We start from the raw sequence: 12,757 nt of genomic DNA, 5'->3' as shown, positions 1-12,757 counted from the left end.
GATTTTGAAAGCTGAGATTATTTACATTATGCATTGCTTCTCGTTTGCACTCATAAAAAAAGAGATATTTTAGACCTCTATATCCTTTCAAAGTATCCAAAGAGTATATTTGGTCTTTAAATTTTGAATATGGTATATGTATATCCCTCTAGATATTAAGATCTTCACGTATTTGCTTATAAATCTTAAATATGTTTCTTTAATTAACATTCTTAAAAAAAAAAAAAAAGGCTAACGCTAGCTAATTTCAGATTAAAAAAAGATGTATAAATTTCTACAGACTACTCATAATTTTATAGCCATAATAAATCCATAAAGGATAATAACATCATACAGAATTTTAATTAATAGTTAGATGAGAATATATATATATATATATATATATATATATATATATATCTATATATATTAGATTTTATAAGGATCTATATACATATATATATATATATATATGATAAACTTAAATGTAGCTAGATAATAATAATAATAATAATAATAATAATAATAATAATAATAATAATAACATGATTTTTTCTTAAAAACAATGAAAATTTAGGACAATTTTTTATAGCGATGAATAAACTTTCTCAAGGCAAATATAACAATCCTATATATTTATAACCATAAATTTTATTTGGGGTATAAAGCGGGCGTTACTAAATCGGATGTGCCGGCCGATATCAAGTCGCGAGTGGAACACACCAAGAAGCGGGCACGAAGCCGTCATCGGCGGTTTCGTCGCTTCTTTTGCTTCCCCTCTCTCGCTTTCTCCTCCCCCAAATCTTCTCGGAGAAAAGATGGAGGCGACCTCGGACGGAGATCGGCCATGGCAGTCCTATCACACCGTTTACACCAACGCTAAAGCTGGTGATCTCCCCAACGCCTTCTCCTACTACCGATATCCCTTCGTTTTCCTCTTGTTTGGTGTTTCTTTCAGCGGGTTTCTTCGCCAGGAGATTTTGTGGTTCCGCTGGGCTTTTTAGTGCACTTCCTGTTGGGTCTTCCTTCTTACCACGATCGACTGATTAGATTGTCATGGGCAGTGCTCTGACGAAAACCCTAACCTCTTTCTTGATCTTTTCTTTTTAATGGAAGGTAAAACCAATCTTACGTTGGATCTAAATTAACGAATAGGACGGCCATTTATAGTATGGTCTCTGATCGGTTGGAGACAAATGACTTGGATTACCCCAGTCTAGTCTAGATTCCAGAACATAAACATGGGTTTCAGCTATTCTATGTCCATTTCTGCTAAAATGCAATCTTTCCAGTTAATGACTTTGCGGGTAAATCCTGCCTAAACCTCTTACCCTTTGCAACCAGAAAAAAGAAGAGAGTGAGGTATTTTCTATGTCCTTGTAGTCAGGAAAAGCGTTTACTTCAGCTTTTGTTTTCAGTTGTATCTTGATTTATTTATATATTTTTCTTGAAGCACACATTATTGATGAGACAGAGCAACAGTTAGTTTTTCTTATAATTTCTCTGCGTAAGTGAATGTACTGTGGTTAGGTTTGACATTATGTTGGTGTCTTTTATTCTTTCATGAAGCTTATAATTTTGTAATTGCTAATTCACATGTTTTTCTTACTTGGCATCCATCATTGGGCTTGATATTCTTGTAGTACTTATGATATGACTAAGATCACGAGCTTGTGTATTCTGCTTTGGTTCTGTGATAATTCAAATGAAATGTTTTGTTCTTAATAGGGATGGAGGGGGTTGACAAAGAAAAAGTGCAGAAGATAATTTATGAACTGAGTAAAGGATCAAAATATTTTGAGAATGAGAAACGGAAAGAGGCGATTATCAAACAAAAAATAGACAATTTGCGTACTCACCATGCAAAACTTACAGAGAAAGAAATTTCACATTTTCAAATGGTATGTATGGATACAATCACTGAGGATCTAGTTTGCTTTATCCAGCCTTTAATGACTTTTAGTGATGTCTCCCATTTGAACATCATTTTTCATGTGCTTCTCTTTTATTTTCTACAAAGTTAGACTGCTTTCCAAATATTATAGATTCATCATATTATTTCTCTTTAATTTGAAGTATATAGGTAACTAATTTATTCCTGTTTGATTTGGTCTCAAAATAACTGCTTTGATGAACAGTTTACAAATCAAGTATTTTAAAAATATCAAAATATCTTCCTACACTTCATTTAGTGGCAAAGTATGTGCATATGATTGCTGTTGTATTTAAGCTTGTAAGAAAATTAGCTTGCCTTTTTGTCCTGATGAACACTTAAATATTTCCACCATATTAAATGTGATATGAAACATTAATTGAATTCAACTATTTTTTGCAAGCAATCCACGTCATGTTCACTTAAACTCCTCGTGAACATGAATAAAGAATAGCAGCACTGTGAAGCCAGAACCATAAATCAATGTTATTATTGGTTGGATTTATATCACCAAGTCTGCTACTGAATCTTCTTTATATGTTTCACGAAACACTGTCATACGTCTCTTAAAATTATGAGATCTTTCAGATTGCTGATAACAGAATTTTAGAGCTGGAAGCTTCACGTGACCTTTCAAAGATATGGCTGCATATTGACATGGATGCTTTCTATGCTGCTGTTGAAACATTGGAAAACCCATCACTAAAAGGAAAGCCACTGGCTGTAGGCAGTATGTCAATGATATGCACTGCAAATTATGAGGTGTGCTTTTTGACAATTGGTGTCCTTGCAATGTAATATCTTACAATTATAGGAGGGCATATGTTAATTTGACTGCTTTTGCTGATCCTTAGGCTCGGAAATATGGGGTTCGTGCAGCAATGCCAGGATTTATTGCACAGAAATTGTGCCCAGACTTGATTTTTGTCCCCACAAATTTTGAAAAATACACTTATTACAGTGAACTGACAAGAAATGGTATGTTGTGTTGCCCTGGAGGAATTTATGCATCTATAATTGAATTTGCCCATAGCTAATTTTTCTTTCCTCAGTTTTTAGTAAGTATGATCCAGACTTTATAGCTACTAGCTTGGACGAAGCATACCTCAATATTACTGACTCATGCAGTCAAAGAGGCATTGGTTGTGAAGAAGTAAGCCACAGTATATGTTTTTGTGTTTTCTGAATCTTTTTAACTTGTCAGTACTATTGCATCTTTTCTCATATCATTGATCCAAACTGATACAGCCTTATTATTTTGTCAAAGGTTGCTGTTGAACTCAGAAATACCATTTTTCAAGAAACTGGTCTTACTTGTAGTGTTGGGGTTGCACCGAACCGCATGCTTGCAAAGGTCATTCTTACAGTTTCATACATATCATATTTTACCTTTTATCTCAAGAAATGTTTGTTGATCGTGAAGTAGATCTGAAGTCATTATGGGCTGAACCTATTACTTTAAATGCTTGTGAGGTTTGCTTGTCTAGTATTCTGCTCTCTAACAAGTTTGGTAGTAGGTACGTTTTATATTTAGCCCATATATCTTCTTTCAATTCAACAACTCAATGCTTGCTAGCATAATATACTAGAATAAGTGTAACATTTTTTTTTTTTCTAAACTTGGCATGAATTTGTCCCCTTCCCTACGCTATCTGTGTTGATTACTGGACTAGCAAGGAATGAGTATGATTTTAGCTGATAGAAAATTGAAGCATCATTGTCAATAAGTCCTATTTATGGGATTAGAAAGAAAGATATATTCTAATGCTACTCATTTTATGCATCTAACACAATGAAAAATGTGCTTTAATACAGTTCTGTTAGTAATCATATAGCTTCAATCTGAATGTCCTTTTTTTGTCTTTATGCCAGGTTTGCTCAGACATCAACAAACCTAATGGGCAGTTTATTTTGCCTAATGATTACAATGCTGTCATGACTTTCATATCATCACTTCCAATAAGAAAGGTTTGCAATATCTTATATGACATTTTAGGCAGATTTATGATTCGTTTCTTGTGTCTTTCTTCAATTTATTCAGGTTTACATTGCACAAGATATGTGTCTTTATAAGTGTAATATAAATTTGCCTGAAGCCTATTATCATGGAAGTTATCTTTCAGATTAAAACAGTCAGTGACCAAGACATAGATATGCAGCTGAGTTGGCAGTATAAGACACAGTCTTCCCAAACTTTCATTGTTAGCAGAATTGTTAGAATTTTCTTTTTTAAATTTCCTGTTCTTTGTGCAAACTTTTAGTATGTTTGGTTTTTTCCTTTTTAGGAGTCTGGTGGTGGTCCTTATATTCCATTTTGCATGAGCCATAGGAATGCTCTCCTTATTTATTTTTTTTAAATACTTTTTTTTAAATTATAACTCTTTAAACACTTTTTTTTAATCTACTTGATAGCATTTTTGGAACATTGATTAGACCATTTAATCAAATCAACCAAATTCAACCACCCAAGTCATTATTAGATTCTCTTGTGATATATATACATCATCTGCCACAGAGTTGATCCCTACTTATTCTTTTTAGTGCTACCTAGAGAGGGCTAATTACACATTACCCCGTGTAGTTAGTCATCTTTAGTATCCTGATCTCTATACTTTAAAAAGTTATATTGGCATCCCTATAGTTACAAAAGTGAAATATCTAGGTTCATTTATCCAAACAACGTTTGTTTTATTAACGAAAATATAAAAACGAAAGGTAAAAAGTTAATTTTAATATTTTGATGATAGTAGACGACTACGTCGCTGGCGCCAACGCTAGTGTAGCCGTCACTCTCCGCCTCCTCTCCCCTATACCGCCTAGCACGCTGCCTCCTCTCCCCCGCGTGCTCACCCCTCGCACTATCACCATCACTCGTGAGGGCTTTGGCCAACGACGACAGTAGCGACAATGGGAGGGGTGAGCGCTAGGATAAGAGGAGGTGGACGGGGTGGAGGCGGCCATGAGGGCTCTGGCTGTCGCCTGCTCTCCCTCTCGTGCTCCTCGCTCCCGTTATCGATGTTGTCGCCATCGGCTAGAGCCCTCACGCCTAACGGCGACATCGACGATGGCGGGAGGTTTGATAGCGAGGGTGAGAGGAGGTAGTGGCCAGAGCCCTCATGGTCGCCTCCACCCCGTCCACCTCCCGGAGGGGTGAGCACGAGGGAAAGGTGGACGAGGTAGAAGTGGCCATGAGGGCATTGGTCGTCACCTCTCTCCCCCTCGCGCTCACCCCTCTCGCCGTCGCCGTCGACCATGAGGGCTCTGGTCAACGTCGATAGCAGGACGAGTGAGCACGAGGGGGAGAGAAGGTGGTGGCCAAAGCCCTCACGGTTGCCTTCGCCCCATCCACCTCCTCTTCCCCTCGACAGCTTTGGTTGTTGCCTCCTCGTGCTCACCCCTCCTGTTGTCGCTGCTCTTGTCATCGGCCAGAGCCCTCACGACCAATGGCGACAGGGGAAGGAGTGAGGGGGAGAGGAGGTAGCTGCTAGAGCCCTCATGGCTGCCTCCACCCTGTCCACCTCCCTAAGGAGGTGAGCGCGAGGAGGTGGTTAGGGTGGAGGCGACTGTGAGGGGGAGAGGAGGTGGCGGCTACGTCGGCATCGACATCGTCGTTCGCCACCATCGTAATGTTAAATTTAATTTTTTATCCATTGTTTTCATATTTTTGTTAATAAAACTAACGTCGTTAGGATAAATGGATCTATATATTTCACTTTCGTAGCTATAGGGATGCCAATGTAACTTTTTAAAGTATAGGGACCAAGATGCTAAAGGTGACTAACTATAGGAAGTAATCTGTAATTAGCCCACCTAGAGATAAATTTTCAGCATGTGAGATTTATCTGTATGCTTTCTAACCCATGGTTGTATTTCATCAAATTTGCAACAACTTGGAATTAGATGAGAATGAGTGCAGATAATCTCTTTTGCAAGTGCTTAGTGAGCATTTTGCTGGGATTTTGGATAGATATTTGTTAAGTTGCTGTACTATTGCTTATATTTCATGTTTAACAGCACTGTTCTTTAGCTGATTTTGATATATCATAAATTTGATCATTTGATAACGTAGTCTTGCTTATGCCTTTCCTGTATCTTGAAGCATTTTGTCAATTCTGTGATATTATGTAGATCTTTTGCTTCCTAAAGGGATTTGATCTGTCTGTATAATCCCCCATTTCTTTTTAAAATTTAGCTCTGAGAAGAACTACATGTCTATTTCTGCAGTTCTTGTGTTTTGTCTTGGTGCAGTCACTTTATGTATTTACTTGTAGTCTATTCTGAGTATTGGCATTTGATCGCTGAAGTTCTTACGCCTCATATTCCGAGAATGTTGCTCTTTTGCGTCGGTTGTTTTCATGTCTCATCTGCTGTGGGTACTCCTAGTTTTCTTGGGAAAATTTTCATGACTTTCATGCTTTTACTTGGTTCATTTTCAGTTTCTTTCAAAGATTTTGTTTTTGCTTCAAAATTTCAAAATTTTGGTCCCACATTGATCTTCAAGTTAAGCTATATAATAGTTGATTTTGTAACTCTAAATATAGTACTTAAAAGTTAAAACAAAAACATTTTCTTAGAGGATGCATTACATAAGATAATGATCTCTTTGTGCAGGTTGGTGGCATTGGTAAGGTGACTGAACAAATACTAAGAGACGTACTTGGAATCAATACATGTGCAGATATATTGCAAAAGGGAGCTGTCTTATATGCATTATTTCATCAATGTTCAACTGGTTGGTATACTAGGTATTAGGAATCTATGGTTTTTACCATTAATATATAATGAGCATTTCATATGAATTGGAGCTAATGTTAGTTCCTGTATATCAATTTGTGCTTATGCAACATTATGTATGATACCATCTTTTACTATATATACAGACTAGTATAGTTTCTCAATGTTCAACTGGTCCGTATTCTAGGTATTAGTAATCTGTGGTTTTTTTACCGCACGATTTGCATTGAGCATTTCATATGAATTGGAACTGATGTTAGTTTCATGTATACCAGATTGTGCATATACTATCTTTTACTATATATACAGACTGGGTATATTTTCTCCATGTTCAACTGGTTGGTATTCTAGGTATTAGTGGTTGATGCTTTTTACCACTTAATATACAGTGAGCATTTCATATGAATTGGAGCTAATAGTTTGTGTGTCAAATTGTGCTTATGCAATACTCTGCGTGCATATACTATCTTTTACAATATATACAGATTACAGAGCATATCTGCATGTGATATGCATGTGAGGCAATGTGGAAAAAGGCAAGAGGAACAATGATGTTTAGCAATAAAGTTATAGGGGTATGACATGACTAAGGTATGAAGCTGATGGGATTACTGATTTTCCAATGTTACCCTCCTCGATTGTCATCGATTCCAATGGTTGAACTTACCATCTAAAACAAAGCTTTATCCTTATTGTTTGCCTTGGACTAAACTGCTGTCATTCCTCCACCTGTCTACTTTATTAATCACCTCCATTCTCTGTCATGTTTGTTATTGTTATTCTATGCTGTCTAGAAAAGGGAAGCAACATGATCACTCAAGGACTATTTTCTCCAATTACTCTTTTTTCTGTTTGAAATGTGGATGGCCCGGATTTGTTTTGCAGGCGATGTGGTTTTCTTTATGATGTCACATCTAAGTTCTCACATTATATAATATTACAGAACATTCATATACATCCATATGTAGGTATGGATACATGGCAATATACATATGCATATGTGTGTGTATGAGGTGGATCTTACCACTTGTTGCTTATCCTCATTATAAATTGCAACTAGTAATCGAGTGGATTATGCATCCTTGGTCTAATATGACAATCTAAAAAAAAGGAAGATAATTTTCTCCCACTTTTTCTTAAAACAGGTTTTGGTTTAATGGTATTTATTAGCACTCTGTGTTTCTTCAAATAATGAGATGTACACTTCTCTACGTTCTTTGCAGACTTTTTTCTTTCAGTTGGGCTGGGCTTGGGGGGAACAGATACTCCTCAGCAAAAGATGCGGAAAAGTATTAGTAATGAGAGAACATTTTCCGCCACCAATGACGAGTCAATTCTTTTCCAAAAATTGGGTAAGTATGGTTTTGATTTATTTTTTATTTCGTTAATTTTAATTGCTATATTTTGTTTTTTTTTTATCAGTGGATTTGACTACATGTACACTCTTTAGGAAAGTTAGAGCTACTATGTGGTTTTCTCTCTTGATATCTCTAGACTTCCAACATGATTATGAGGGTGAATAAATTAGGGCAGGAGTTTTGCTAGGTTGTTTCCATATTTTTTTGGTGAGATATTTTACTGTAATAAAAAAAGAAAATAGAGGCCCAAGGGGGTTGTTATTTAAAAGCAGGAATAAAGAAAATATCACTCACTTGGTCTAGTTTTAAGGTACGAAGCTAGATGATGGCTACAGACTTCCATCTTCAAATGAGATTTAGAAGTTTAAAATAAGTGGCAGAGATAAAAATTGGATAAAAAAGACTAAAATTTAACAGACAAGGAGTACCTTATTAAGAGGAGAAGAGAGTGTCGCTCTCAGTGTGGAGATGCTTTGTAATTGGTCAATATGTCACAGATGATGGGTATCAAAGGGGGTGCAGTAATGCCATGCAGCATTAAAATATGATAAATTTTTTATTATACAAAAGTACAAGAACATAGATGACTTGAAGTCCATCACTTTGCCTGCAGCATTGCAGGGAATTGGTGGAAACTTAATAGTGAAGAGTGGAAAATTTTATTTCCTTGTATTTTGAATCTAAGTTTGATCATGTTATTAAATTGCTGTTAGAGGAGGATTTAATGTCTCTATTTTTTGAACTACTATCTGATGGCTCTTATTTGGTTTCTTTTCAAGAGAATTCTTTGAGTACATGGCTTATAGATCTCATAGTCGTTTGTTTTTATGTCAGTTCCCTTACAAGCTTTATCAGCTGCTTGTTTCCTTGCGTTCTAATTTCTTTCTCATCTTGGAAGCTTATAGCCTTCTTAGTTAGTGTTTTCTTTCTTCCAGCTGATATTGCAGAAACATTATCAAAAGACATGCAGAAGGAGTGTCTTCTTGGACGAACATTGACCCTAAAGCTGAAGACTGCATCTTTTGAGGTGCAATTTCTGTTCTGCCGTCCATTCTGTCTTCCTGTTAATTGTCTGTTTCTGAGACAAGATCCTAAAATTTTTAAAATTTTAGGGCAAGCTTTAAGACCATTGCATATGCTGAAAATGTGTATGAAAACCCTAAATCAGCTTTTCACAGAGATTGTCATACTTTTTGTGTTATCATATCTGTGATAATTTTCTTTCTACTGTACTTGCCTTATGTCCTTGCTTATTTACAATTATCCAGGTTCGGACAAGAGCAACCTCTTTGCAGAAATTTGTAAATTCAAAAGAAGACATTCTAATATATGCTTCTAAATTGCTAAGAGCAGAACTTCCTATCTCAGCAAGGTTGATGGGTATGTAGGATATTTTTTATCATTCTATGCTGTGTGGTTTGTGTTCATGATGTTCAGCTTCCTTCTAAACAAACTATTTTCATCTGAGATTTTCTGCAATTCATTATTTAGAATATATGATGATTTTAGATCACTTATAAAAGATTAATCAAGATAGTATCCAAGTAACTTCTTACTGCTCCTTATTGCTTTTAATATATGATGACATTCTACAATTGCATTATCACGTTATATTGACAGCTCACATAACAAATTCCAAAGGACTCCTGATACTTTCTGAGTTAATATTATCTTCTCTTCAAGAACATGGTCTTGCCAAAAGAATGAATAAATATTTTTATCTGGAATAACAAAAATATTTATTATTTTTCTAGGTTTGTTACTATCCACTGCAAATCTTGGCCTCAGATTGAATAAATTTTGTTTATGCCAACCAGTGGCCGTACTTGGTTTCAGGAAGCAATGCATAGGCTGAAAAAGCTAATCCAGCATATAGTCTGACTCAGAAAAACACAAGCAAGAAAAGAAAAGGGAAAAATTCACTGACTTAAGGGATAGAATCATGTCACAGTAATCTGCTACACTGGTTATGCTATGGTAAGGGTAAGTTGTCTTGTCATTGTTGGATAGAAACATGTCACAGTTTTCTGCTACCCACCCAATCCTTCCATGATTTTCTGTCTTTGTAGTTTGGAAATGCTAGTTTGAAAGTGGAAGTTTGTATACACAATCTGGCTTTTTCTATTTTAAGTTACTAAAAAAAATTTAATATTAGTTGTATGAAAAGGTTTGTTGAGCTTCAGAGGACATCGGGAAGGGATCATGGAAAGATTATTCATACAACTACTACTTCCTTTTCCAAAGCCTATTGCAACTGCAAGGGTCCTGGCATGCTAGAAAAGCTCCCAATTAAGTCCTGGAAACAAAATCGGGGGTTGCCAATAAACTTTTAGGATGGACATAATTGAGTTTATTGCTGGCAGAACCTGTGTCACCTGCATTGTTTTGGAGGTGGATAAATCAACTATTTTGCTATTGTGTTTTTGCAAGATTGTGTATATTCTTCAAACAGGACCAGCTGCTCAAGATATCTAATGGCCAAAATAAGATGTACCAAAAGTAGTTAAAGATTTGGCTATGTTGGTCAAAGCTGTAATCTTTAGTCTCCGGTAATCAACTTTGGTCCCGGTTATTTCATGAAATAACAAGTGAAGATTTTTGGCAATCTGCTATATATTGGTGTATAAGAGAGCAATGATTATTGTTCTCACCCTGAATGTTCTTTTCTTTCTTTTCCCACTCAATGATTGCCTTTTATGATATTATGTAGCAGACGCCATGTTTATGATATCATCACAGGTGTCATTTATGTTCTAAATTATTCATTTTTTTTCTTTTTTTAAAAGAAGAATATTTGTATAGCTTGTGAAAACAAGAAAAGCAACATGAACATCATGTGCTTCTTGCTTATGGTTGTGCATATTCTTTCCTAAAAAATGCTTATCTGTTCATTGTTTTCATCTTGCATTGTAACATTAAGCATTCAAGATAATATCTCTTTGATATATGCTTTAATTTATCTTCACTTATGAACTGGCTTTCTAATTGCAAGTGCTTGGCTCTGTTTTTTTTCTCTTCCCCTGAAATTCAATCAGATGATTGAAGTCATAGGAGATTGAAATCCTTGCAATGTAATTTTCTGGATAATCTTTATTTCCTTGTTTGTTTCTATGGATTTTTTTTTTCTCTGACGTGATAGTTGTAGCAGGCCTGCGGATGTCGCATTTCCATGATGATAAACATAGTCCTCTTGATCCTATGCAGAAGACTCTCACAAGTTTTCTCACAATCGGCGATGTTGCTCCTATTGCTGATAAATCTACTGGTTTTGACACCAGTGACATTCAGCTAATGTATAACACTAAGAGTGATATTTCAGTTGATGATAAGAGCACTTTCTTGAGTGACGTAAGTTCCTTTTCATATGAATCATGTGACTTTCTTGAGACCAATCAGCTGTCAGTTCCGGACTACGTCGCTGTCAGTTATGGGAATGAAGCAGAAAGTTTGAATGAGTGTCCGAAGACTCAGAACAAGGTAATATTCTTTTTGTTATATTCCCTTGTCTCATAATATGTTCTGGTAAAAAATTGTTCAACTAAGGCACTATAAATTTCAATAAGACACCAAGTTAAGAAATGCAAGCTGACTTACTCTTTTGGGTAACTTCTCCAAAAGTTTGTTTCGTAATCAGATAAGTTATTTATTATGGTCCTACTTTCGCAACTGAGATGTCTTTGATGTAGTCAGACTGCAAATTTGATTTAACAGGCAGTCTTCCCTGTTGTTTGACAATCTTGTTTTCTTGTTGTCATATTCTGATGCTATTTATTATCAATCTTCAAACTATTGGTTTGGTGTACAGTTTGAAAGCGCCGAGAAAATAAGTGATGTCAGCAACTTATTTGATCGCAAAAGAGTAGCATCATCCAGTCAAATTCTAGAGCCTTATTGGGTAGATGACTACATCTGTTCTGCTTGTGGGATTGAAGTACCTGCAAGCTTTACCGAGGAAAGACGAGAACATTTGGACTACCATCTTGCGGATATGCTTCAGAAGGAGGAATGCAGGTAGCACGACCTTTTTTGATTCTTCAATTTGATTTGGTGATGTCCAAATAATGCAGAATATATATTTTCTATATTTTGCTTTTAAATTTGCTTATGTATGTATTTTTGAACCGTAAATCGCTTTAAATATTTTGGAAGAAATGGTTTCTTTGCTTTACGTACACAAGCCAACTGACAAGCATCACCTGATATTTTTTGAAAAATAAAATGCACTGGTTTCGGGCAATGTTCATTCAATATTCAGTGTGTGGTTTGTTTAGCAAAGCGAGATTCTGACTTGTTACCGAGTGATCTTTCAGGTCTTTGCTACAGTCGTTCCCACATAAAGAGAGTGCTCGGAAGAAACGGAAGTTGTCTGGGAACCAGGGAAAATATATCCCTATTGATTCTTTCTTTGTGAAGGAGGACAAGAGCTTGTAGTGTATGTGGTGTTACATCGAACCATATATGTTTTACATTTCCGTTGTTAGCCTTCAGTTCAATGGCTGCTGGTATGGGACCTCTTTTCTTCACCATTTATTTAGCTAGGAAAACCCATGTCATGCATATCCTTTTTTGAATAAATTGGCTGCTGGTATGGGACCTCTTTTCTTCACCATCTATTATGGATGGACGATGTTTCTGTTGGTGATAGTCAAGTCTTAATTACGTGATAAGTGTATTTATCACAGGTGCTCGCTCCCGTAGTAATGGTACCGACAATTGGATCACATCCTCTGGGATCCTTCTCCGCGACCACCAC

The 12,757-nt window shown here is 36.1% G+C and overlaps 1 protein-coding gene across 3 annotated transcripts; it reads left to right on the top strand.

The window, feature by feature from the left end:
- The first annotated feature begins 691 nt into the window (after positions 1-691).
- On the top strand, positions 692-12,610 carry LOC135583753 (DNA polymerase kappa-like). Of its 3 annotated transcripts, none has more exons than XM_065181348.1 (14): positions 692-867; positions 1,708-1,880; positions 2,501-2,674; positions 2,767-2,890; positions 2,965-3,065; positions 3,180-3,266; positions 3,785-3,880; positions 6,524-6,644; positions 7,870-7,998; positions 8,940-9,031; positions 9,273-9,384; positions 11,150-11,481; positions 11,810-12,015; positions 12,315-12,610. In XM_065181348.1, the coding sequence occupies exons 1-14, from the start codon at positions 798-800 to the stop codon at positions 12,433-12,435; spliced, it is 1,938 nt and encodes a 645-aa protein (XP_065037420.1). In that variant the 5' UTR covers positions 692-797; the 3' UTR covers positions 12,436-12,610. The 3 variants fall into 3 exon arrangements, with proteins under 3 accessions (XP_065037420.1, XP_065037421.1, XP_065037422.1); XM_065181349.1 differs by having other exon boundaries at positions 693-867; positions 11,153-11,481; XM_065181350.1 differs by lacking the exon at positions 1,708-1,880 and having other exon boundaries at positions 709-867; positions 11,153-11,481.
- Positions 12,611-12,757: the final 147 nt, after the last annotated feature.

This window comes from Musa acuminata, chromosome BXJ1-5 (assembly GCF_036884655.1).
Source record: "Musa acuminata AAA Group cultivar baxijiao chromosome BXJ1-5, Cavendish_Baxijiao_AAA, whole genome shotgun sequence".
Classification (NCBI taxonomy): domain Eukaryota; kingdom Viridiplantae; phylum Streptophyta; class Magnoliopsida; order Zingiberales; family Musaceae; genus Musa; species Musa acuminata.
This window is presented reverse-complemented; position numbering and strand designations above follow the sequence as displayed.